Source organism: Amphichorda felina (assembly GCF_050947745.1).
Source record: "Amphichorda felina strain 45539 chromosome Unknown scaffold_2, whole genome shotgun sequence".
NCBI lineage: Eukaryota > Fungi > Ascomycota > Sordariomycetes > Hypocreales > Bionectriaceae > Amphichorda > Amphichorda felina.
In genome coordinates this window covers 1,980,771-2,006,557 of record NW_028145048.1, presented here as the reverse complement: position 1 = coordinate 2,006,557, position 25,787 = coordinate 1,980,771, and the positions used below count along the sequence as shown (strand labels likewise).

At 55.2% G+C, this 25,787-nt stretch overlaps 9 protein-coding genes across 9 annotated transcripts; 3 read left to right on the top strand and 6 right to left on the bottom strand.

The window, feature by feature from the left end:
* Window positions 1–1,761: 1,761 nt before the first annotated feature.
* On the bottom strand, window positions 1,762–3,166 carry ACO1O0_002187 (integral membrane protein DUF92-domain-containing protein; the record flags this gene model as incomplete). The annotated part of the gene is made up of 3 exons (XM_083191664.1): window positions 1,762–2,642; window positions 2,704–2,785; window positions 2,840–3,166. The coding sequence occupies 3 exons, from the start codon at window positions 3,164–3,166 to the stop codon at window positions 1,762–1,764; spliced, it is 1,290 nt and encodes a 429-aa protein (XP_083052878.1).
* Window positions 3,167–3,711: 545 nt separating this feature from the next.
* Window positions 3,712–5,592, bottom strand: ACO1O0_002186 (ADIP-domain containing protein; the record flags this gene model as incomplete). The annotated part of the gene is made up of 1 exon (XM_083191663.1): window positions 3,712–5,592. The coding sequence occupies one exon, from the start codon at window positions 5,590–5,592 to the stop codon at window positions 3,712–3,714; it is 1,881 nt and encodes a 626-aa protein (XP_083052877.1).
* A 690-nt stretch (window positions 5,593–6,282) lies between these two features.
* Window positions 6,283–7,269, bottom strand: PELF1 (polysaccharide lyase family 1 protein; the record flags this gene model as incomplete). Its single annotated transcript, XM_083191662.1, has 1 exon — window positions 6,283–7,269. One exon carries the CDS (start codon window positions 7,267–7,269, stop codon window positions 6,283–6,285), a length of 987 nt encoding a protein of 328 aa, XP_083052876.1.
* Window positions 7,270–8,503: 1,234 nt separating this feature from the next.
* Window positions 8,504–9,442, bottom strand: ACO1O0_002184 (ribosomal RNA-processing protein 7-domain-containing protein; the record flags this gene model as incomplete). Its single annotated transcript, XM_083191661.1, has 1 exon — window positions 8,504–9,442. The coding sequence occupies one exon, from the start codon at window positions 9,440–9,442 to the stop codon at window positions 8,504–8,506; it is 939 nt and encodes a 312-aa protein (XP_083052875.1).
* A 325-nt stretch (window positions 9,443–9,767) lies between these two features.
* Window positions 9,768–11,478, bottom strand: ACO1O0_002183 (uncharacterized protein; the record flags this gene model as incomplete). The annotated part of the gene is made up of 2 exons (XM_083191660.1): window positions 9,768–11,197; window positions 11,259–11,478. 2 exons carry the CDS (start codon window positions 11,476–11,478, stop codon window positions 9,768–9,770), a joined length of 1,650 nt encoding a protein of 549 aa, XP_083052874.1.
* A 1,974-nt stretch (window positions 11,479–13,452) lies between these two features.
* ACO1O0_002182 (uncharacterized protein) lies at window positions 13,453–15,278 on the top strand (the record flags this gene model as incomplete). Its single annotated transcript, XM_083191659.1, has 2 exons — window positions 13,453–13,566; window positions 13,656–15,278. The coding sequence occupies 2 exons, from the start codon at window positions 13,453–13,455 to the stop codon at window positions 15,276–15,278; spliced, it is 1,737 nt and encodes a 578-aa protein (XP_083052873.1).
* Window positions 15,279–16,148: 870 nt separating this feature from the next.
* Window positions 16,149–17,653, bottom strand: hob1 (amphiphysin; the record flags this gene model as incomplete). The annotated part of the gene is given in 3 exon segments (XM_083191658.1): window positions 16,149–16,228; window positions 16,244–17,465; window positions 17,618–17,653. The coding sequence occupies 3 exon segments, from the start codon at window positions 17,651–17,653 to the stop codon at window positions 16,149–16,151; spliced, it is 1,338 nt and encodes a 445-aa protein (XP_083052872.1).
* Window positions 17,654–18,523: 870 nt separating this feature from the next.
* Window positions 18,524–20,307, top strand: NFS1 (cysteine desulfurase; the record flags this gene model as incomplete). Its single annotated transcript, XM_083191657.1, has 3 exons — window positions 18,524–18,800; window positions 18,858–19,681; window positions 19,885–20,307. 3 exons carry the CDS (start codon window positions 18,524–18,526, stop codon window positions 20,305–20,307), a joined length of 1,524 nt encoding a protein of 507 aa, XP_083052871.1.
* Window positions 20,308–21,172: 865 nt separating this feature from the next.
* ACO1O0_002179 (uncharacterized protein) lies at window positions 21,173–21,780 on the top strand (the record flags this gene model as incomplete). The annotated part of the gene is made up of 2 exons (XM_083191656.1): window positions 21,173–21,469; window positions 21,532–21,780. 2 exons carry the CDS (start codon window positions 21,173–21,175, stop codon window positions 21,778–21,780), a joined length of 546 nt encoding a protein of 181 aa, XP_083052870.1.
* Window positions 21,781–25,787: the final 4,007 nt, after the last annotated feature.

The following is a 25,787-nucleotide window of genomic DNA, read 5'->3' as shown; positions in this document are numbered from 1 at the left end:
TGCTGCTGAGTTTGAACGCAGGTCCCCCCAGTAAGGTTGCGCCCACTCGTCCCACGCAACCAACCACACATACGAACCAGGGCCTTGGATCGTCCGAGATGCGGTGCGGGTGCGTGGCGGGCTGCCCATTGCTCAGGCTTCCAGAGTGGGCTGACCATGGCGATTTCGTGGGGTTGATACCAATTTGATTCGTAGTGGTGGTGGTGGTGGTGGGTGGCGCATAGCTCTCTTTCTCGCCGGAACAGCCGCCTGGTTGGACCCTTGATTGTACGTTCGACAAGGCCGCGACCGCGCATTATTACATGAAATGTAATACCTAAGCCGCTCGTGTACGGAGTACGGGTATGCACATGCAGTAATACGTGTGGAACAAAAGGCATCGCTTGTCGTCGGCAGTGTGGCTGTCCATCGAATTCATGCGTTGATGCTGTATTAATTTCACCGTCTTTCGAGCTTCTTCCCGACCGGCCGAAGCCAGATGTGTAGGAGGTACCGATACATCGGGTGCCCCGAGAAAAAGATGGGAGAAACCCCCGTGGGCCGTGGCCCGTGGAGCGGCTGCTTTGAGACCTGAAGGTCTTACCCCCAAACCCGACCTTCCGGCCTATTCTCTGCTGTTACCAAATCGTTTGCTCCTGTTCCCGTGCCTTCTTACCCCATTAGGCAGAGAAGGGCAGCAGGCAGTTGAAACCAGCGATTCTGGCTTGCTTGGGGGTCTGAGATCTTCTACTGCACCCGAAAATTGGCCGGCCCCTAAGTTGTTTGTGTGTGGTTCCCAAGGGCCCAGGGCCCCAGAGGCGGAGCGCCACCCCAAAGCCTCATTTGCATCTTATCGCCCGCCCGTGATTGGCCAGCACCCATGTTCTGCATAATTGTGTTCTCTCACCCGTCGCCCTGTGCTTGGCTGCCAGGGCCCGTGGCAGTTCTGTCCCAGTCGAACGACCGCTGCCCGCCGCCGGGCTTTGCCTGATGCTTCACGCTTCACTTCTCCAGGTTAATCTGCTGATGGGATCTTGCATTCTCCCGCCCCCGTAAATCGCTCAGTCTGCCCCCATCGCCGTTGTCGGACGCGTTTATCTTCTGAGCTGTTTTATCCAACCTAGTCGGGCTCCCTCCGCCCCGCGGATTCCTGGCGGCAACAGTAGCGGCTGGTCGAGTACGTACCCGACCACGGTCCACCCCCGTGACTGGCGGCTCCGAACCGGAGCTCAGGTTTCGGCGCTGAATGCTTCGGCGTTGACACTCCGAGGCATGTACAAGAGATGTGGAGCTGAGATATCTCAGGCCAGCAACAGCATGGAAAGGAACATTGTCAACAGTCTCTGGGCTCTCTTTACGAGTACGAGTATTACTGAGCAATAGTAAAACTGCATAAGACACCTAGTTGCGCGCTCTTGTGTTTGTTACTTGGCGGAGAGATAATAATACTGCAGCAGACTTTGCTAAATGCGCTCATACATCTGCTTAAATGTAGCATCGGGTGCGGTGTCTCAGCGTTCCCCCAGGATCACGGCGTACAGCTTCGGGTCGACCCGTGGGGGTACGTAGCCACCATCCCGCCCAGCATCTCAACCGTGGGAGCGCCTCCAATGGGCTAGACTCTAATAACAATTACCTCTCCGTGTGTGCCGGCCAGTTAGGTACTATGTATTATTGCAATGTTGCTCCAGGTCCCGCTCGCATTGCGACAGGGTATTAAGTTAAATGTTACATCAAACTGGTATCCGTACCCTTGTTTTCACTTCTACATGGTACCATCTATCATGGTGTGAGGAGCTTCTCGATCGGAACTCCCCAGTACCAGCCCGCTCCTGCCATGGCACCGACGCTCATCATCACAGCCATGAGGAAGTTGACGTCGTTGTTGTCCAGCAGGTCGCGGCCGCTTTCAACAACACGGGTCGGCATCTCGTCTCCGAAGCTGGGCTTCCTGTGTTTGTTCATAGGGTTGTACTTGTCATCGGATCCCTCGTCTGTTTCTACAGCAGGCGACTCCACCTGCTCCGAGGACATGCCGCCCTTGCCGCCGGTGATAGCCTCCTTGATTTCTGCGCGTGTTGCGAGCCCTCCAGGCCCTGGAGAGACCAGAACACGCTCACCACCCTCACCCTCCACGATCTTGCCGGAGCGGACGTCCTTGACAGACCTTTGAAAGAGAGCACCGAGAATGCTGTCCAGGACGCTTCCCAGAGCGCCCCAAATGACCATGGCGCCCATGAATGTCCGGCGCTCCGACATGAGCCACGGTACACCACCGCCAGGCTGTCCCGTGGTGGTCTCGTCGCACATGGGCAGGAACAGAACCGCAGTCGTCACAATGATCATAGAACCTAAGAGCCCCGCGCCGAGCCCCAGAAGTGTAACTCCACCGTTTGTCCCAGGCGGTACCTTGCGTAGGGTCAAGGAGGTAATCAAGCGAGGCTGGCTCTTCGACAGAATTCCTAGCTCGGAGCTAAATGTATCGGCCGCGACGGCAGCGTAGTTTGCAATGATTCCCACAAGAAGGAGATCTCCACCCCATGAATAGCAGAGTGTGCCTTCAGAATCAGGGAGGTTTGGCTCAGCGAGGCGGGCGCGTCGAATGTACAGCTGGTTGGCGTGGAGTATGGTGAGGAGTGAAGCGACTAGCGAGTTGGCCATAACTGTGCAATAATGTAAGTTCTTCTGTCCTCACGGAAGAGAAGTCAGGGTAAGAGTCCTTACCTTGGATGTGGTTGCGAGGGCCTTCACCTCCTGAACTTCCCTTGGAAGCCACCGTCAGCTTGGCCTTGACATCCTCCTTGATCTGGCGATATCTGTTAGCAGCTACCCACCAAAATTCCCAGGAACCCAAACTTACATGTGTGACACGTGTCCCGGCTAGGAAGAAGACGCATAGCAGCACAAATGGTAAATTCCATGGGTGGTAGGCGTGTGCGATCGCAGTCAGGGTCGCAACGAAGAGACCCCCACCAGTCAAGGACTTCTTCTTCCACGCACGAAAGATCATGGCGAAGATCGCCGGGACTGCGATTACGAGCTTCATGACGACGAACCCCGAGTGCGGCACCTGCACGATTGCCGGGCTGTTGTTGATGAGGCTGGAGCTCAGAGGGTGCTGCTGCTGCTCTGGAGATGTGGGGATGGAGCTCATGCCAGGTGGAAGCGAGACCCCTTCTGCTGACATCAGCAGGGTCTTGATTATCTGGCTCGGGAAGGTCCGACCTAGGGGTCTTGGCACCTCTCATCATCTTTCCTAGTCTCGTCCTCCAGCCCCTTCAAATTCTACGAGCTTTTTAAATTCCCAAGCCGGTATTTGGCAATGAACCGCAGTATCCAGTACTCGGACGCTTTTCTTCCAAAATCCCACAGCGATATGTTTCCCTCCAAGTATACTACAACAGCTCATAGACGGCTTGGTACTAGCGATAGTAACAACTCCAGCGATGATCTATCATCACTAGCATAAGAGTGAGATTGTCCAATCATCTCTTAAAGTTCGTCTACGTAGGCCGATATTTTAAGTCTGTGCTCCAGGGTGGATATCCGATCATGACGGTCATAAACCGCTATGGTATCACTTGTCGAGGCCTTGACTCCCATTTATATGGCAAATGCAAGGATGGTAAGTAGGAAATTAAGTCCCAGTCATTATTTAACAGCGCTCAAAAACAACCGCCAACGCCCTTATGTTTATGCAAAATCGTCATGCGTCGCCGTAGGAAGGGATCACTAGACATTCCCCGACATCAGACTATCTAGCTCCCAGGGGCTCAACGTACTCCGCCTTCTTGAGGTCACCTTGCTCGTCCGGCGGTCCCGTTTACGCTTCTCCGGCTTGCCCTGTTGTTGCGGCTCCTCCACGGGGTCACGCTTCACAGGATCCACATCCTCGACCTGAATGTCCTGCTGGGTAGCCACAGTAGGCGGGTCGGCTGGGGTACTCTCGGGCTGAGCGATGGTAGGCCGTTTGGCACCCCGGAAAGCCCTGAGCTTGGCACGTAGGCGTGCGGCATCGGCCTCGCGTTCCGAGGCCGCAAGCTTGGCTGCTATCGTGGCCATGGTAAGCGGGCTCTGCTGTGCGTCTGCATGGCGGGAAACGGGGAGCTTGGATGATCCACGTCGTGGTGTCTTATGGGGAGGAGCTGATGCAAGCTCGTCTTCGTCAGAATCGTACTCCTCAGGCGGCCCATTCTCTGTCTGCTCCTTGTCCCCATGCTGCGGCGACAACAGAGCCTCCTCCAGAGACGTTCTCGCTGGCGAAGACCTTTCACGGCTTCTCCTCGCGTTGGGGGTAGCGGATAATGGCCTCCCTGCGCGCCGCGGTGATGGTCGTCGCGGTGACACCCGTACTAGGTCCGCAGTGTTCTCTTCAACAATCGTGGTAAAATCCCCGGCTCTCTTTCTCGGCTTCTCGCCGATAAGAGTTCCGCGGTTTCCTGCCGACACCGAGTTGCGTAAAGGGCTCAGCTGTGGTGGCTCTGGTAGTGGTGATGAGTCCCGAGACAGATCTAGTCGGGGCGGTGCGGTTGACTCCTGCAGCACCTCTATATCGGCCTCCTCTTCCTCATAATACCCTTCCTCGTCATCCCGAGCATCAAGCCCGCCATCGTATTGTTTTGACTCCTGGAGGTCCTGCTCATCGGGAGCTTGTTCCGGAACGAGGTCAATGGAGTGGTCGGATGATGGGCAAGGAGATTGTTGGGCAGATTCAGCCTCATCGTCATCCTCCTCCGCGACCGCTGAAAGATCGAACCTGCGAGCTTGCCTCGTCTCATCAACTGTCCGGACCTGTACTGGACTGAGCCGCAATCCCATCTGCAGCTCCTCGTCACACACTGGTTTACCGCTTGCAGCCATCCTCTTTCGCCACCCATCGATCAGGTGGACTGCCTCCTTCCACCTGGTCTCCATCTTAACCCAGCCATCTTTCAGGCGGTTGATTTCCTCTTCCCGAATCATGACCTCCTCAATCGGGACAAATGATGGATTGGTCAGTATGGTCTTCATATGATCCAGGACCGACTCCAGCTCAGAGGCCATGTCTTGCCAGTTCGGCTGCTTGACCACCTGAGCATCATTGTTGACGTCGTTATTCCATCCACTCATGTGTCGCAGTTGCTCCATAGCCTTCTGCATGGCGTTCAGGATCCCTTCGTTCTCCTCGCTCAGATCCTGGGCAAGTTTCGCGAGGAAGGCGTTAGTCTCGCTGCGAAGAGAGTAGTCCTCAGTACCTATGCTAGATCCTCGTGTAGAAATTCCCTTCTCTACCCCGAAGTCACCCGTAACATTGATTGTGGTAATGGCAGAATTCGTCCTAGATCCACGCGCCCGGCCCGCCTCGCCCAGCTGCTTCTTGAGAGTCTCGATCTGCCGGTCTCGGCGGCGAACGTCGGTGGCACACGCTGCCCTCGCCTGGGCTACGAGGGCCTTGGTTCGGGCGAGGTCGTCCTTGAGTCCGCGCACCGCGGCATCGGCCGATTTCAGCTGTGTTTTGAGGGCCGACTCGGACGACTCGGCGATGTCGAGTTTCCTCTGGGCCTCGGCGGTCTTTTCCGTAAGGCGTGTTAAATCTTGTGTCAGCTTGAGGTTATCCGCTCGAAGGGAACGCATCGTCGTTGACAGCGATTCACGGTGCTCTGCGTCGCGCTGAACCGATGTCTCCCGTCAGCAACAACTCCAAAACGAACAAGGGAGCGAGATGTAACTCACGTCGCGTCGTAGTATTAGGTCGTTCACAACGCTCATTATGTGGCCCATAGTGGCTACTGTATCGCCATCTCCCCTCCCCGGGTTGGCAAAATCGATGCTTTGCCCATCTTTGAGGAGCCCGCGTGAGAGCAGCTGGTTGTTGATGTACAGCGAAGCCGTACGCAAGTTTTCCGTGTCGATCATAGTGAAATAACGCGAACAATAGCAAGAGACAAGAAATGCTTCAGGGTATCACTATCATCATCGTCGTGGGCCTCAATCTAGGCCGGTACAAGAAATGTGCAGTCGGCTCTTTGGGTATGTCAAATGGTACGAGCAACGCAAATGAGTCGCGCATGTTTTGGTTGCTATGTGGGGGAAAAGTAAACAATGCGCCCCACCCACTTCACCAACCTGGAACGCCAGCATATTGAGATGACTAAGCGCCCCTATGAACTCGGGGCCCCCTAGGCGTGTACACGCCTAGGCGCCTCCCAATTTGAACTCATCCACCAACAGTGGCATCACTTCATGACTTTAACAACTCACAAAACGTGTCATATCAAGTACTCGATTCCCTCTATTGGCTCTCATATACTACACTATGTATCTTCAAATCCGGCCAACCCCTGCGTTGTCCATGACCGAGCCGGGAACATCGCCCACCCCAATGTGGCCCACGAGCAGGTCCGCAGTCTGCCCAAGACGGTCCAGAGCAGCCGTGCTCTTGAGCTCAGGCAACGTCCCCGAGCTGGACAGCCTGTTCCACTCGCAGATATATCCCAGCGGGCCTGTGCAACTGGAGGCATCGTCCACCGAGATGACATTGTAGATCTGGCCGCCGGCCGACTCAGATCCCGACGTCATGGGCGTGTCGGCGGCATCGAAGTAGTTGCCCTCGAGGACCAGCCACGTGTTGGTGTCGACGTCGAACGCGTGCCCGCCAACGTTCTGAAAGTAGTTGTTCACGGCGTGGAAGACAATCTCACTGTCCTGGGCGGTGCCCACGTGCGGGGCCCGTCCGGACACGTCGTGCACCCAGTTGCCCGAGAAGGTGTACCAGTCCTGCGCACCGATGAGGAGCAGCGTCCAGTAGTGCTTGCCGTTGCACCCCGCCGACCACTCGGTCTGGCCGTCGAATTCGTTATTGCTGATGGTGACGTGCCCCCCGGCGCCCCAGCCCGAGACGATCATCTGCCGCCCGATGAGGGAGAACTTGTTGTGGTCGATCCAGACCATGTCCGCGCCGTCGAGCGTGAGGGCGTCGCCGCCCCAGACGTACTCTGGATTAAGTCCGGTGATGTGAATGTTCTGGATGATGATATTGCTGGCCCCGCCCCGGATACGGAGACCCTTTCCGGAGATGACGCCCGAGTCTCCGACGCCGACGATGCTCTTGTTGCTACCGAGGTCGATGGGCGACCGGGGCGCGTTGTCGTACGTGCAGTCTACCCAGGTGTTTGGCGAGTCGCATGTGTCCTGGATCCAGAGCTGCCCCTTGGACGTTCCGCCGGGGCAGACGGTAGTGCTCTGGTCGCTGCAGCACTGCCCGCTGGTGGTCCCCTCGGTGCCGTGGAAGTCCCACGTCTTGTCAAGCATGATGACCCGAGGAGTGTCGTCCGTGAGCCATGTCACCAGCCTAATGAATAAAGTCAGGACCTCCGCGATGTGTCGTTGAACAAGAGTAGCACTCACTCATCCAGGCTAGATGGATACCCAGGGGTTGCATTGCCACCTCCAGTTGTCCCAGTAGCGAAACCCGACGGAGTCCCAACAACTTGGGCGTGGATCCCGTGGGAAGCCACGGCAATCGCTGACAAGACCCAGCCTCTCATTTTTCACGGATACAATTGTAGACGGGTAGATAAATTCCTAGATACAGCACGAGACGAGCCTCAATTGCCAGCCCCTAGTCACCTCCATTATATAGTCGTATCTATTCGTATTTGTGCTGCTTGAGACTTCGTGGAGGCGCGATCCAGTTTCCTTTCTAGTAGCGGAGCTTTGCCAGCGAACGCCGCAAGTTGCCGCAGAATTGATACTCCGTAATGGACCGACTGCTTCCGTTGTTTACAATTGTGATCCCGTTTCAGGCGGCGGCTCCCAAAAATACGCTCGACGAAGCAGTGGATTTGGGCGTTGCAGCCGCGTTTCATCCACTCGGGGTATGTTCGACTTCCCCGCAAATGTGCTTAAAAGAGAAAAAGGCCCGGCAGATGGCCACATGGTTGCATGGCCAGCACGATATGTCGGGTCAACAAGGGATGCGACTCCCAAAAACAGGGTGGCAGGTGTGTTGCGAAACGGTCTGTGAAACCTGTAACAAGGGTCGGAATTGGCGGGACTCGAAGCCAAGGGCCCTGAAGTCGAGATCCAAGGCACGAGTATCTTGCCATATTCGGAGCAGGACGGAACCACGTGGTAGGTGGCTGTTAACACATGCCACGCACTGCTCGGCTGAGTTGGCAGCGACATATCACATCTCCCCAAGCGCTCCAATGAATGCATTGAATCAGCAACAGCAGGATCACTCCTTTGACGGGCTACGTGCACATGGTCCTATCTCTAATATGACATTAGTCAGACGTCGCTCAACAAACTACATTCAGTGCCAACAAGGAAGAAAACAAGTGCCATCTTTCAGAAATAATTGAGAAGATTATAGTTGCGCGGTTGTTTTCAGCACCAGCCAGCAACGGGCTAGTGTAGTAGATACACCAACCCGCGCCAGCTCTGTGATGGCCCCGCGGCGTCATCATGGAAGAAGAAGGGCGCATGAAAGGGAAGGAATAGACTCACAGGAGTCCGTCGGGCCAGTCTAGACCAGGCCCCTTCAGGTCTCGGGCTTGAATTTTCCGCGCTTCTCACGCATGGCATCGACCTTCTTGCGGTCTTCGTCAAACCGCCTGAGAAGAGCGGCCTGTTCCTCCTTGCGCTTCTGCCGGAGCTGGAAGCGGTAGAAGTTCTTCAACTCCGACTTCTTCTTTTCCTGCTTCTCCACCATCTTCCTCTTGGCCTCCTCGGCCTCGTTGCGGGTGGCCGGCGCTGTCCTGCTTCCACGCGTGACCGTCACAAAGCCATCTTCGTCCGGCTCGTTGCGCAGTCTCTTGGAGAGCTCAGCCGCCTCCTTCTCCTTGCGGTTGAACGTGTTGAAGAAGGCATGCACAGCCTTCTTGGCCTCCGTCTTGTCGGGACGGCTGAGCTGTAGGTGGGACGATATCCATGGTGAGCCGAGTGGCGCAACTTGATCCGCCAGATTCTCCCCCCACACAGGATACTTTTTCGTCTTTTCGAGTTTTGCAATAGCCTTAAGTACTTGCTGGACGCTCTTCTCGTCTGCCAGGAGAACTATCGCCGTGCTGCTGCTCTGCTGCAGCTTCCGCGTCCAGATATCCGGCAGCTGAGCCGCCTCCTCTTCCCGCCTCTCCTCATCCTCAACATCCCCCCTCTTTCTCTTCTTGGCAAAGCCACTGATGGTGACGGCTCGAGCGGGATCGAGAGCGAGCGTCGACGTCGCTTGGTCCTCAAACTGCACCGATTCGAAACGCCCCGGGCCGACAAGATGCGAAAAGACGGCACGGAAGTGCGGCTCTGTGCTATCAGCGGGGATGTTCTTGAGGAACAGGCTCCGACTATCGTTGGCAGTGGGAATCCTGGGCGCATTTCGTCGTACGCGAATCTCGTGGGTTGCGGTGACGGGGTAGGATGGAACTGGCGGGAGTTGGATTGGCAGAATGGCGAATTGATCGCCAGTCGCCTCTTTTGGTGACATCTTTTTGACGAATGCTTTGAAACTGGCACAGTCCGTGGGGCTGTTGCAGTTCTCTAAAGCTGAGGGTGCTAGAAGATATCGAGGGGATGATCGGTGATTCGGTTCGAGGTGGGAGAAAAAAGTTGGCCGCGATTGCCCATGTACCGCCTTATCGATTAGCACAGTATCAATTACCATATTGCACGATGCTGGTGACGCCCATCCCAACCCCATCCATTTGGACAATCTGAATTTCCATTTTCAACCGTGCTCAACTCACTCAGCAACGGTGATTTTCCACAAGAAACGACAAACATATATTCTAATACTGGGAGATGATGACGTGCTAGATCTCAACAGCGATCCTACCGATACCTCGGCTGACACAAGACAGCATCGAAAACTCCTTGTCTTCCTCCATGAGCGCCGCCCCTCTGTGATCGACTCGTCCACTCTTGAGCGTCACCTTGCAGGTTCCACAGTTTCCGACCTCGCAGCTCGATGGGACGTCCTCGAACTCCCGCCTGAGGACTTCGAGCAGCGTCTCGTCCTCTCCAACCTTGACCACCTTACCGTCCCTGTTGGCAACCTCGGCCTCGAACGGGTCTCCTGAGATGTCTGCTGCAAACGCCTCGAAATGAACCTCGTTGTGGGGGACACAAAGCTCTTCTACCGCGCTCTTCGCTGCCTCCATCATCCGGTCCGGACCGCAGACGTAGAGATGGCTGTTCCAGGGGAGATTCTTAACAACGTGCCCAATGTCCATCCGCTCGCCCTTAGACTTGTCGTATATGACAACTTTATCCCCGAACGGCGTCAGCCGGTCACGGAAGGGAATCTCATCTTCTGACCTCACTCCATAGTGCACCCTGAAGTCATAGTGGACATCAAAATAACCCCGGAGCAGGGCAAGGAATGCCGTGATGCCGATCCCTCCGGCGATGAAGATGTGCATGCTTGCCGATCCCACCGGAGAGACGCTAGTGGTGATATTTCCGACCTGCAAGACGTCGCCTACTTGCGTACTCTCATGCAAGTATCGCGATCCGCCCCGGCTGCTCTCGTCGAGGGCGACCCCCAGCTCGAACGTACGGCCCGCCCCCGAATCCCCGCTAGAGACGACAGAGTAGGACCTAACCAATCCGTTCGGGAGCTTTAGTTTGGCATGGGAACCTTCCGATATGGATTCCACCTCTGCGTTTGGGTCCACTACCTCAAGGACCAAGGACACAACCCGCGGCGTCTCCATCTTGCGACTGATGACCTTGTAGTCCTTCCACGCCTCCTTCTTGGACGCTTCCTTCTTGCTCTTGGCCTTGGCCACCCTCCTCTGGAATTGCCCCCTAGCCTCCGTCCCGAGCTCCTCAATCTGCGCGAGCTCCTCGTTCATCTCCAGGTCATTCTTGTTGCGATGGAGATACTCCTGGACCCTCTCAATCGTCCATTTGGGCCATTTCCTCTCCACCAGCCGGATCTCATCGCCGACATTGACGGTGCCCTCCCGCATCACGCGGTAGTACCACCCGGTCCGGCTGGTCTCGTAGGTGCGGGGCGCGAATTTCTTGATGGAGAAGCGATGGTTGAGCTTGAAGCACGGCGATCTGGGCAGCGAGACCTGGAGGAGCACATCGGGTCCGACCGATACTATGTCGCCGATGCACACGTTTCGCTCGTTCATGTGAGCGGTGACAAAGTTCTCGCCAAAGCCTCCAGGGACAAACTGGTCGGCTCGGTCGGGGTAGGATGAGCGCCAGTTTGGGTAATGGGCAGAGCAATCTTTTAGAGCCGGTGATCGTTAGAGTGTGGCCTCTTCGAGCGCTAATATCGGGTCACTCACAGCCCAAAATGGCCTTGTCCGGACCACCGTGGAAGGTCGGATCGTGCTCATCACCCTCAAGGCCTAGTTTCCCTAGCTTCATGGGCCGGTCGCATAGCTCCTTATCGATCCCGGAGGTGATGGTCAGTCCGGGCATGAGCTTCATCCCCGACGTCCTGATCTCCAACAACGTATCGGCCTCAAAGGGCGTTGCAAAAGGGTCTACTGCAAAGTCCAACATGTTGGCTCATTCCTCAAGCTCGTAAGAGTCGCAATGGTTGGGGCGCAATGTAGAGGGGCACGGCGAATGGTCAAGAGTAAGTTGTCACGGATAGATCCGGTCCAGGCCTCCCGGGTAAGCAGGTAATGAACTCGGGGCGGGGAATGCCATTGGTCATCATCGCACAGTGTTCTATGCGACTAGCACGGACTAAAGCTATGGTGTAAGTGTAAACTTCTACTAGTATAATGCTGGGAGACTTGACTAGCCACGGACGTACATCAATAGAGGCCCGGCCCATTCGTCTAGGAGGAGAGAAAATAGCTGATGGGCTTGCATCTGTTGCAGGTATTCCTCTGCACCCAAGCATGGTTTTGCCCCTGGATGCTACAAAGTAGCATGAGGCTGAACAGACTGTCTGGTGTGGGCGGGGGGAAACCTCTTGGGAAGGTGGAGGATGAAAAGTACCCAGGGTAGGGTACGGAGTAGAAACCACTTCAAAGGGGGGGGGGGAGACTTGGGGATTGATTGGGCTGTGAGAGCCTCAGCGGGACTTGCGAACCCCTGAAAAATGAGGCTTAAGTTTGCCAGATTGAAATCATGGAAGATGGCAGCATGGGTGTTGGTATCTCCCAATGAGAGTACCACCATTAGGGAGTAATAGCATCGGAATAGGTCAAGTTGAGGGGAAGCATCGTATGAGTGTTTTGTTGGGAGATGCTGAGCTCCCAAGAAGGGCAATTGTTCGGCGGTCAGGAGCGCCACGTGCACACTATGTATGTACTGTATTACTAGGAGGCAGTACTCCATAAAGCAGGCAGCATTGATGCATGGTGGTGGGAGGCAGATTTACCCTTGTTCGATTTTCGGTGAGATAAACAAGGCTGGATGTGGATGGGGTGGTACGGGAACACGAGGAACAAGTGAGGCTGCTAGTCAATGAGGGAATGAGGCTCTTCTAGGCTCTAGCATTCTACGGTCTACGGATGTCATCCGCATCGTGTCAGTGGCCAGGTTAGCGCTGACCTGTGCTGTTAGTATTGGGGCTGGGGTGACACAGTTCTGGGCTGCTGGAGAGCTGTTGAGCCTCATAAGTTTCAACCTATTATTACCCTGGTACCTTGTGTACTTTACCTCAGTAACATGAGGAGGAATAAATCGTGGCAAAGAGCAGTGAGGTAGGTACTTACTACCTGGACAATCCTACAGGTGCACTGTCCGCGAACTCCAGATCTGCGTCTCCCCACCACACTTCTTATTAGACCGAGGAGCCTCATTGCGCAGGCGCCCCCCCCCAAACCCCTCTTGTCTAAGACTCTGGAGTAGTATTAGCCAAGTGACCTACGTACATCACCCCATTCCTCGTCGCCCCGCCTGAGCTGCTCCTCTGTTCCTGCGTCATGCTCGCTCGGCTGACAACATTGGTGTCTCTTGTGACTTATCTCTCAAGTTCAGGGACTCAATAAGACCTTTGAAGAGATGCCATGCCCCTGGTGGTATGGGCTTGCCTACCTAAGCGTCATCGTGCCTTGTGGCACCTCCCTGACGCACGAGCGGCCAACTACATGGGGGCCGCTCCTCGGACGGGCATTGTGTTCCAATGCCAACGCATTGGCATAGGAATGCGGCTCCATGCGGCTCCTAGACCAGAAGCCCACCCTGGTTTGCAGATGACGATGCTACCTACCTACGGCTTTACTCTAGAGAAGTGCACCCCGCCACCTCCAACGAGGCTGCGTTAACTTGAACCCAATCGGCCATGCCCAGTGCCTTGGATCTTGAGGCTCCTGTCCCCTGTGGTCACTTATAAGTGCATTGGCTAAGCTGCCTTGAATTCGTACCGAAGGTAATGGTCATACGCAATACAGTGCAATGGCTCAGTTTCTCCCCCTTCGTCCACTTCGTCATCAAGTACAGTTCAGGACTTCCTGTATAGAGACATCGTCTGCCGAGGGGAGGGGTCCAACAAGCCTTTGTGACTTACCTTTTGAAGTGATGCTCCTTATTCTGGCCGATCTTGAGCCTGAAGACCATTTCAGACTCAGCCTGACCTGTCAGCATTTCCAGTTCATCATACGCAGCGATAGCATATGTCGAGTCACTCTTAGGGTGAGTTCTGTCTTGTCGACGCAGGCAGCAGAGAAGTAACCAGTGTATAGGAGAGAGCCCCATTCTCAGCTGAATTCAGAGACGCTCAGAGGACGGGGAAGTACGCCAGCTCCTGGAGACGCCTCGTCAAGCGGAGGATAGCAGTTCAGACTGCCACCCCATTCCACTTCTCGGTGCTGGGGACGGCGGTGAGGTTCATACTGTCCAACGGTGCTCTGGTCTACAAACCTTCTGCGAGCGAGATTCGCATCCTGTTTCTGGACGGGTCCGCGGATGAGGAAATACACATCGACCCAGGCCGTTTAGTGGTCCAAGCCATACCGCAGCTACGAACCTGGCTTTCGCCTTTTAGTGTTGACCCCCTTCACTACTCGGACGGGATTGCCTCGTTTCTCGTCGAAGCCGTGGAACAGAAGCACCTGATCTTTTGCCATGTTAAGCAGAGGAACATTATAGGGGCGCACCAGGTCGAATGGACAAACAGCATCTTTGTTCGAAACAACGGCGAGTACCTTTATTACGGCTTCCAGAAGCATTATCCTGGAGATCGATGGTTATGGGTCATCAGGGGATACAATCTTTTGACACACGCATGGATCTCCGATCATAGGTTGCCAGCGGGATTCTCGGGGACTGAGCTAGGGCTGAACGTCTGCTTTGAGATCATCGATGGATATCTTTACGGTGTGTCCTCCTCGGCAGGTTCCCCACGACTGGACGTTTTGAATGAACGGGGTCCCTGGGAAGATTCCTTCTACCGCGTGTTCCGCATGGAACTGGGCGACTCTTCCCGGTCCCCAAGACAGGACCTCCCCAAAAAATTCTCATGGAGGAGACCCTGGCGCTCAGGCTGCGTTGATCTTCGCTACAATGACTTGAAGCTTATCAAGGACGAGGGCACAGGTGTTCTCTGGATATACGAGGTGCGGAAAGAGTGGTCTCTAAGCGGCCACACAGAACGGAATTGCTACCGGAAAGCAATCAGCACCATACACTTCTCTACTGCTGACGACCGATTCCTCACCTCTTCCTTTGATGCCGCGCCAGCTGAAATACCTAGTTCCGAGATGTATGATGAGATCTTACGCGGGGAGAATGCCCACATCGGCGAGAATGGGGTTGATCTGGGCCAAGGAGACCCTGGCAGAGTCTACGCTCATACGTACCATACTGCAACGCGCACTTTCGTGGATATCATTGGCACTCGCTCAGCTTCTGATCCTGACCGAGAGTGGTTGCGACTTCGAGTTAGGCCCATGACTCGGTATACGGATGAAAGCTTTGGAGGCTGGAATCTACATGGCTATTCTCCCGCAGGGACTCACCAGGCCCGATTTTGGCCACCAGAGCCAACCCCTGGACGATGCGATCCTACGCTGGACCTTATCCATGCCCTCATGAACCCCCAAAAGGGGCCGGTCGAAAAGATCCGCTGGGCAGCAGATGAGAGATTCTTTGTGTTCTCACCGGTTGGCAGGGGAAGACACCAGCCAAGAGCCTTAATACTGGCCTCCTTCGACCCAGGCCTGCGACTCCACGGTCTTCGCAAGGTCGATGGTACCCCTGAGCGCCCTGTTCCACAGTGCCTCGAGCACATGAGCCCTCATTTACACCCAGACGATGACGGCTGGGCATCCAACGTCCAGCCGTTTCACCTCGTGATCAAGTCACACGACGGCCCGCGGTACGGTTTCGACTTTACGGCCTATTAATAGCGATGAGTCTTTGGCCATGGAGCGGCTCCTGCCTGCATAGCGCTCATACCGAGTCGACCTGGTGATTGGATGCCTCAGCCTGCGCTGGTACGACCTCGCAGATGATGACCGCCCGCGCCTACATAATGGACCTTGGCACTTAACTACAATGTTTCTGAACATTGGGAGTGCATATAATGGATGCAGATGGGGCAATTGGGCAAGCAAAAGGAAGATCTGAACTGACTGATCACAGATCTAGCCCGCACTTTGGGTCTGGGCAGCTTCCCAAGCATGTTCTAGTGATCGGCGAGCCAATTCAACCGGGGGAAGTGAGGCGGGAATCGTGCCGCCTTGCGGTGAGGGGGCGGCCAGATCCTGCATGAGGACCAAGCCTGCAGGAATCCGGAGCGGCATTTGGCCGATAATGGAACTTGAGACAGCACGATAATTCATAATGCTTGACCCGTATCATAAAACCGCATGCTGCTGCCGGCGAGGAAACGAGAGAAGAGGCCTCCATCCTGCTATGTGAGCCAACACCCACAGGTCGATATGGCTGCCCAAACTCTTTTACAGTTAACCGTCTTTTGGAGAAGTTGTGTTTTCAATATATCCGTGTTGTTCTGTACATCATCGCACAACCGTACCACCACAGCCCCGCGACCAGCCATCCTACGGAGCCGGCCAACGACAATAGCCCATCACTACTCGCTTTGCTCTCAAAGTCACAGGATAGGCCACTTGTCCTGTGTGTATTTCCCCTCTGTTATCCTTTTATGCCGATTACTCGCAGGTATACCTGATCCGGAAATCTAAAGGTGAAGCTCAAAAAAATAATGATGACGGGGGACCGTCACACGCAACGCATACGTGCCCAACTAGCTACTATGATCCCAGCCTGACATAGTTTCCTACGACGCAGGTCAGCGCCTCGTTCGCGTGGGTGTAGGAAAGAAGGATGATGCCTATGGCGGACTTACCTGGGAACTGCCCTTGCTTCCCGCGCAATTTGCCCGTCCACCACTCATTCTCGTTCTGCGTCCGTTGTACAATCTCAATGACGTCGCCGGCGCTGAAGCTCAGGTCGCCGTCTGCCTGAGCGGCAAAGTCGTATAGGGCAGTGACCGTCTCCGCGGCGGGCGCGTTGCTGAAGCGGGCAGGCTTGGGTTTCGGGGGCGGCGGCTTGGGCTTCGCGGCGGCAATGGCGGCGAGGTTTGTGTTCTGGCCGGGGGAGTACGGTGGGGGCGGGTTGGCCCCCTCGGCGTCGGATCCCCCACCGGGGGATATACCGCCCAGTTTGGGGCTCGTTTTCTCCGATGACCCCGTCCCTTGGGTGAGGAGACCCTGCGGCTTGGGGGCCTCGAGTGCCGGTTTCGCGCCGTACCGGATGGGCCGCCGTTGGCCGGTTGTCTTGAAGCGTACAATGGACAGCGCTTCGGTCTGCTCCTGGATATCGCCGCGCTTGTCGTGGAAGGCGTCTTCTATGTCGAGGGTGAGGTTGAAGTAACCAATGTCGCAGCGCTGCATACGCTCGTGCAGGGTGTAGAAGATGTTTAGTTGCATGTAGTAGAAGGACTGGAAGAGGGGCTGGATGAACTCGCGCTCGAGGGTGAAGAGCTTGGGCAGCTCGTCTTTGAGAAGGTCATTGAAGTAGTTGAAGTCCTGGGTGGCCGACTCTACTTCGCCCTCGGCCTTCCACATGGCCTTCTCCTCCTTGGCGTTGCGCTCCTTCTTGTCCTGGAGCTTTTTGAGGGTGGCGCGGTGGCGGTCGTAGTCGAGCCTCTTGTGTTCGCGCTTGACGACGGTCTTGCGGATGACCTTGATGACGTCTAGCAGCTCGTTCGCCGGGCGTACAACCCTAGTATCAATCATCTCCAGCTCGGGTGCCAGCGTCTCCTGCAGCTCCTTGACGATGGCCTCGTACTCCTCGCAGGCCTGGATGCCTTCGGGGTTGCCCTCGGGCTTGATGGAGTCCGGGTCGGACATGCGGCCGGAGATGGGCTTGTAAATCTCGGTCATGGCCTGGCTGAACTCAATCTGATGGTTAAGCATGCCATTGATGGCCTCGAAGTACTTTCGGGATTCATCGTGGAGCTTCTTGGTCTCCTTTTCTAGCTCTTGGAAGCGGCGCTCGGCGTCGATGTAGATGGCATCTTTGGTGGACTCGCCAATATTGAACTTGGTCTTGAACTGCTGGGGTGCCTGCGGAGGAAGGGTTTTCCACGGTCAGCGCGCGATCGTCATGGAGAGAGGGCTGGCCGATGCTGGAGTCGCTGGAGTCGCTGGGGTCGCTGGCGGGGCTTTACGCGGAGGCGGTGGTGAGGGGCAGGATGACGACGACGAGAGAGACTTACCCGAGTCAGGCTTTTCTGGAAGCCCTTGAAACTCATGGCGACTGGGCGGTGCGAAGGCGGGAAGAGGAATAGAATAAAGAGATAGCTGCTGTTGCACGCTCAAGGCGGACGCGAGAGAAGCCGAGAGCACCCGGCGTCAAGCGTGGATGGAGGTTGAGGTCAGGAAGCTATTATGGGTTCTGAGCATGGAGCGGCACACGGGCGGCCATGAGCTTTGGCTGCCGGTGACGACGTGGTTCGTGGCTGTGCCCGTTGGCGTGGCCAGGGAGAAGAGGCTTGGAAGCCTTTTGGATGCTGTGGCGCCAACGCCTGCGCCTTGCGCCCAGGCCACTAGACACCTGGAGGCCGCGCAGGATGACGCCAAGACGCGCTGCGTCAGTGCTACGTTTGCATCGTAAAGAGGGCAGCGTATTTACCACGACCAGCATGCTTGGGTGACTAAAGGTATGCAAACAATGGGGGGAGTACCAAAACGACGGGGCCAACAACCAGTCATGATGTGTGCACCAAATTCAATGTGCGCGGATACTCGCTTTATGTCCACCTTGCATGCGTAGTATTATTATCTATGTCCGAAGGACTCTCTACCTACCTTTAGGGGTGAATGTCTGCTGTTGTGCTGACGGTTGCTGAGGGAGCCCGAGGATCCCTGGAGGTCGGTATATTCAGCCAATCATGCGGCGTTATTGACCGGTCTCTTATCACCGAGTGCCCGAGCCGAAGACCACTTTTCCTGACAAATTCTTGATATCAACCGGCCAGTGAAAAAAAGGGCCTAATAACTTTACTCTCCGCTTTCGCTCGCGGGATCATCAACCTCCAAACCATCATCGATCTCCCGCCACCCTACTGTTTGCATCCGTCAAACGTTCGCTGCCACATGCGTTGTCTGATCGGAAAGCAATCATGGCCAGCATTGCATCTTCCGCACTGAGGTCGTCGAGCCGGCTGGGTTCCAGCTCGTCGGTCGCGACCGTGGCTGCGTCTGCTGCGACTCGCACCTTGCCCCGAACAGCCGCCATTGCCGCGTCGAGGAGGTCGTCGAGGCGGGGTTATGTCACAGAGTCTAAGAGGGATAATGCCCGTGTCGAGACCGCCATCAAGCTCGACAAGAAGGACTTCGCGGACATTCCCGCGACTTCGGTCGATGCGCCCGGCAATGCCAAGATCAGCCCCATGGCAGGTAAGTTGTGTGATACGGCGTCTCCATCGCGTGAGCCGGGCTAACCCATCTCCCCAGAGGTTCTCAAGCAGGCCGCCGTAATGGAAGAGGGCCAAAGGCCTATTTACCTGGATATGCAAGCCACAACCCCTGTCGACCCCCGAGTGCTCGACGCCATGATCCCCTTCTACGTTGGCGCCTACGGTAACCCGCATTCGCGGACACACGCCTACGGGTGGGAGAGCGAAAAGGCTGTTGAGGAGGCGCGCCAACACGTCGCTGACCTGATTGGCGCCGACCCCAAGGAGATCATCTTCACCAGCGGCGCCACTGAGAGCAACAACATGAGCATCAAGGGCGTCGCCCGTTTCTTCGGCCGATCAGGCAAGAAGAAGCACATCATCACTACCCAGACAGAGCACAAGTGCGTTCTGGATAGCTGCCGGCATCTTCAGGATGAGGGTTTCGAGGTCACCTACCTACCAGTCCAGAACAATGGTCTGGTCAAGGTCGAGGATATTGAGGCCGCCATCCGGCCTGAAACTGCACTGGTCAGCGTCATGGCCGTCAACAATGAGATTGGAGTGATCCAGCCTATCGAGGAAATCGGCAAGCTTTGCCGCAAGAAGAAGGTCTTCTTCCACACCGACGCCGCCCAGGCTGTTGGCAAGATCCCCATCGACGTTAATGCCATGAACATTGATCTCATGTCTATCTCCTCTCACAAAATCTACGGGCCCAAGGGAATGGGTGCCTGCTACGTCCGAAGGAGGCCGAGAGTTCGTCTGGACCCTCTCATCACTGGTGGTGGGCAGGAGAGAGGTCTTCGAAGCGGCACTCTCGCGCCACCGTTGGCCGTGGGCTTTGGCGAGGCGTGCCGCATCGCCAAGGAGGAAATGAAGGTACGTGAGACTACGACGTGGTTTTCTTTCTCTGGCGCTTGCGTGATGATATTATCTTACATGCATGGCTTTCTGAATGCCCGTGACAAGGCATTTCATGTTGATTTGAGAATTTCCTGACGTTTTTATTTCGCCTTTGCTCTTTTTTACCTCGGGCATTGCATCTTATTTTGGGGTATGGATGTGACTGACATCCTTTCTAGTATGACACAAAGTGGATCAAGCATCTGTCCGACCGTCTTCTCAATGGCCTACTCGCTATGGAACACACGTCGCAAAATGGTGACGCGAATTCTTTCTACCCTGGCTGCGTCAATGTATCCTTTGCCTACGTGGAGGGCGAATCCCTGCTCATGGCACTTAAGGATATTGCCCTCTCCTCGGGAAGTGCGTGCACCTCTGCGTCGCTGGAGCCCAGCTACGTCCTGCGGGCGCTGGGCAACAGCGACGAGAGCGCACACAGCAGTATCCGCTTCGGCATTGGCCGTTTCACGACCGAGATGGAGATCGACTACGTCCTCAAAGCCGTTCAGGAGCGCGTCACCTTCCTCCGCGAGCTGAGCCCTCTTTGGGAGCTTGTGCAGGAGGGCATTGACCTTAACACCATCCAGTGGAGCCAACACTGAGAAGGGGCAGGAGGGGGCAGAGGGGAGAATTTCAGTGGCTGGCAGGCAGCTGGTCATCTTGTAAAAGCATTGTACTATCATGATACCTTATTCTTTCGCTATACTACGGTTCTACACGGCATGGTTGGGGAGTCCAGTGGATGGGAGCACACGACCGAAATTGGGTCGGGTTGGAAGAGACAAGAGTTACGCAGTTGTCATCAATTAGTCCTGAATGAGACGCAAGAGAGAATCTACTGCATGCTTCTTGAACATTCTTTTCATACCGCGGTGGATACGTACGTGCGTTAGCTGTCGTGGGTACCGAAAACCTCCTGTTCCTGGATCTCGATGATGGAAGGTTTGTGAATGTGCAGCCAACACGTCGTGGGCGCAGGGAAGGCAGCGTCATCATACGTACATCAGCTTCTTATCGACCCAAACTTGGACCTCGTGTGGCGTCTTTCATGTGAGGCTGGGAGAATCTGGAAGCATGTGGAAGGGCCCTTGCTTGACGTCACGATCTGCCCCACCACGGTTACCCAGTTTGGCAACATCGGTCTCAGTCATCCAAGCTCTCGGAGCATCACCTCCTGCGATGCGGCCCGCGATGACATCACAGCGTCCAGCCTCGACCTCTCTTCCGGTGAATTGTGGACTGGCGGCTACCAATTCTGATACAATCGTGGCTACGTACCTCCTCCGTGAATGATGAAATAGAGCCGGAGCTGGCGGCAGGCTCAAGCGACTCGGTGTATATAAGTCGTCGTCGTCCCCCGATCTTCAACTTTCCCCTACCTACTCTCAACCACACCAGCACAATCTGAATATCCATTTCTTACACACTTGAACACCTTCAGCTCAACTGCAACTATCAACCATCACAATGGCCGACAACAACCAGCCCTCGACTCTCAAGTCCTACGTCGACTCTGCCACCGGCAAGGCCCAGAGCGCCTTCGGCAGCCTCACTGGCAACACTGGCGACCAGGCTAAGGGTGATCTCCGTGAAAGCCAGGCACAGGCCGAATACGATGCCTCCCATGCCACAGCCAAGATCCCCGGCGCCACCATCTCAGGCTCCGGCGCTGCCGTCCGCGACGACTCCGATCGTAACCAGGGCTCCTGGAACCAAACCGTCGGCTCCACCAAGGAAGCCATTGGCGGACTCGTCGGTAGCGAGGTATGTCTTTTCCACTCGCGTCGTTGTGGAAGACGGAAGTAATACTAACGCGTATATCCTAGAACCTGAAGCAGGCTGGCCGCCAGCAGAATCTCGAGGGCCAGCAGCAGGAGGCCAAGGGTCAGCTAAACGACTTCGGCTCCGGCCTAGCTGGACGTGCCCAGGGTGCCGTTGGCAGCGCCGTCTCTGGAATCACGGGAGACCAGACTGGACATGCCCATTACGAGCAGATGCGTGCCGAAGGCAAGACGCAGCAGCGCGGTGCTGAGCACGACATCCAGAAGCAGGCTGAGGCTGAGCGCCGCCAGTAAAGAGCGGATTGATCCGAGGTGGATATGGATTATGATACCCTACGTGTCTGATACGACTACGAATTAGCTTTATGAATTGTACACTATAGTCCCTTGAAAATATTTGGCTGAAGTTCTGATGTCCTGTGATGATATCGTGGCTTTGATTGAACAAGCATTTGCACCCACTGTCTTACAGTCATCTGTAGAAGATAGGAGATGCTCGACTGGAAAGGGAATTCTGGCAATATGGCCGAGTCTCAAAAGCTTGGATTTCTCACTCATACCGAAAGAATCTCGATGGTGCTTGTTTACGACCCTCTCAGCTCGCTGGATGAAGCAGAGAGATATCCACCATAGTGACTATGGATAGATGAGTGGACAAGAAGAGATTGGAATAAAGTGAAGGTATCTAGATATTTTATTATACACAGTAGCTTGATTCTGCACGTATCCGATCACCAAGCTCGACTGGCAAGACAACTACATCAAAAGTATTACCGTCGCATTTCGACAATCAAAACAAGCGGCCAACTACATCTTGGTGACAAGGCCGCGATTCATGTCATATCTCGAGAAATCAGGAAAGTTCTCAGAATATTAAATGGCTTTGTCTGCGTTTCCCCAAAGCTCACATCCAGTGTCTAGCTAGCATTTAGCTTCAACGGACTGGTTCGAACAGCGCAGACTCCAAATGTTTCAGGGGTAATATGTGGCTTCTTTGTCGCTGTGGCCCTTGAAACCACCGTCTCGAATGGGGGCATGCTGCCTAAGCTCATATATGTATCGCTCGCCCAGGAGCTGAGGTGAAGTTCTTTGTGAAGTTCAACGCAGACTTGCGCTCTGTACCCGGATTCACCCGCGACGGCCTTATAAAGCCCCCCATTCACCGTCGACGCCGGGTAATGGCCAAAACAACTTGACAATGATGGCACCAGAAAACAGATAAAGGAGAGAATGCTAAACTAGAAACACCCAGTTTCCTCTGTCGGGGTATTTAGTCCAACGAAGTCCATTCTGGTCACCAAGTGCCAGGCTGACCCCCCCGGGACCATTCAGCCGCGCATCGACTCGGACCCGTCACTGCCTATCACTCTGTACGCAGTAACTAGATATGGCGAGGCAGAGGTCCAGGTGAAGTGCTATTGCCGTCGTTGATCTTGTTCCTGGGCCCGACTCGGCCACGTCCAAGGTGTTCTGGCCATGCCACTCATCCGTCTAGAGTAAAGGACGGGTACAACCAGAACAGAACACGGAGGGACAGCCTGTTGATAAAAGGATGCTTGGGGATTTCCCATTTCCTTCTGTCTTTCTGTCCAGAGTCAGGAGCAATTCCACTAGCTACAAGTGACAGAAACGACATCATACCATAACCTACGTCGGGTCCCACGACAATTCTAGGCCCAGGGTCAACATGTGCTCCGGCGAACACTCCCAGTGCCCTAAGTGCGGCGACTTTAGCGATCTCATCACTGAGCCTTGCGCGCCGGCAAAGGCTACCGGTAGCTGTCCTGAGCGTCGCTTGTGGGGGGTCACACAGGTCCTCTGCCGCAAATGCCTATCGGGAAGCCGTGGCTCCGTGAGCATCACCAACCCCTAGAACGCGGACTCGGTGTACTAGCCAGGCGTCTCCTTCGGGAAATAGGCCCTAGTATCGGCGCAGATAGTTGTAATAAGCTACCTTACCTACGTCGGTCGAGGGGGGACGAAGGGTCAAGGGAACTAGCGTATATGGGAGAGCGCAAAACGACGAATATTGGCAGGGGCCTTTGCACTTGATTAGCGAGTAGTAGTTGGAGTCGGACAATCCATCTTTTCTCTCAAGAATATATGCCACTACAATCAATAAGTCGAGTTCGAAAGGTGGCGTGAAAGTGAAGCCCCCAAGTTGAGACACAGAACGTAATGGTGGTGGCCGATCAAGTACGAATACTCCGATCGAAATAAGCAACGCGGTCGTCCTGATCAAACTTATAGTACCATTCCTCGGGTTCTCGCGATCCGCCGACTCGAAGACTACTCGTAGATACTCTCCATGGGGGGCGCGGTCCACAGCCGTGCAGCCAGTGTGGCCTTATATTGTGCATTGGCGCTGATGCGCCTCCGGAGCGGCCCCTGGCAACCGATCTCCGACGACGACGCAAGTACTTCGTACGTGGGGACTTGAGGGGTGCATCTCGGGATGCTGCATATGGTTCGGTTCCAGGGCCAAATTCCTTGGTTGGAGAGGAGCCCTGATGGAAGGGGGCTAGCTACACAAAGAGATGGCGTTCTCTCATTTTCCACCACTCGGGTCTCCTAGAGGGTATTCGCAAGTGCATTGGTTGAAGAAAGTGCTGCCCATACCATCGAGTCACTCTACGAGTAGGAGCTACGAAATGGGATTAGCCATCACTGTTTAGCAATCCTGCTTACTGATCAATGCTGCATGTCATCTAGCAGCTGAGTACTAGCACCAGGGCTAGTACCACTAGGGACGGCGATGTCCTTTAGAGCGGATGATCTGAGACACCCCGTGGCACACCGTGGGCCGTGATATGTTGCTCGCCTAGAGTTACAATGCAGGACGGGCGAGAGTGCGATGGCGCCTGGAGAGAGTAAGTATGGATGCTTGTTTGGATAATCGGCCGGTAACTGGTGGTGTGTGCTTCTGGGGAACATGGTGGATGTGGATTGGTTAATAAGAAACACCCAACAGCGTACGTCGTATAAGGTTTGATCGCAGCGTCGACTGACTCGTGGGAAATTGGATCGTGGATAATACTTACTAGGTAGGTACGTTATGGAAGGTGGGTGGTGCACGGCTCTCGATGGATAGATCTCTCTGTTACTCGCATAATAAGTACTACTACTAGGTAGTGTTGTAGTAGTAATATAGCAGCAGGTGGGCTGAGGATTGGGCCTTCTGCCTTCCCAACCTTTGAAGTTCAGCGTGGTTGGAAAGATGCTACTGAATTGCCAAGATTGGCACCTTCCCTGGACCCTGAAAGGGCTTTCGGTGGGGATTGGAGCAGTTCGTGCGCTGTTTGTCCAGATGTCGGGAGACCGGAAGCCCAATTGTGGAAGGCGATTGGACATGGCGGTTCCATCATCGAACGCCATGCCATTTTCCCCAGCTCGATTTATGGACGGATGCAAGTACGGGAACCATTCAGCCACCACGGGCTTTGGTCGCCAACGTTGAAGAACCTCTCACCGTCTGGGGCGCTGTGTCCAGGGCGCCCTCCCAAATGCTTTTACTCTTACCTTATCCTACATACGGAGTAGCGCTGGCGTGGGCTATCGGCACCCCAAAAAAGGGCATCGATCTCATCGGTGTCGGATACTCCTAGTAATCCCATCCACTCCTATCTGTTCTGGGAGACTGTGACCGACATTCGCATTTCGCAGGCCGTTTGTGGAATTGCTTGTGGTCCATTTGTGGGACGGGCGAGATGATGAGGATGGCCTTGGGGATCCATCACTCAGCACCGAGGAAACAAGCAATCAAGCTGTCAAGCAAAAGAGGTCCTTGGTGCCAGCCAGCCTGGCGTTCTGTTCCTGCGGCGAGGCGCAGCCAGACTGAGCCGGCGCCCGTGGTAACGTGGTTCAATGGGGATGGCTGCTGACTGCTGACTGCTAGCTGATGGCTGATTTCCGGGACCCTCAGCAACAGTCAAATCTGTCCGTCTGTCAGATTCCTCCTGCGGCCTACCGATGCAACAAGCAGATCCATCCCTTGTCAAATGCCATGCCACGTTCTGTGTGGCCTGGCCCCCCAGACTGGACCACCGAGTGGCACCAACGGGACTATCGAAATGTGCCTGGTGCTGGTGGTCTGATGCACACTGTCCCGTGGACCCTAGGTCTGGTCAGGTCTGCTCCTATAATGTGCAGAACAGCAGATGCTCAAGAAGGAAGACGGAAGACGGAAGACGGGACAACTTGTCATCAACGCAGCTGGCTCGATGCCCTTTTCCGGCCCACGACTGGTCGGTGCGGGTGCTTGCATTGTCCCACCACATCATGGCGATGTGCACTGTGTACTC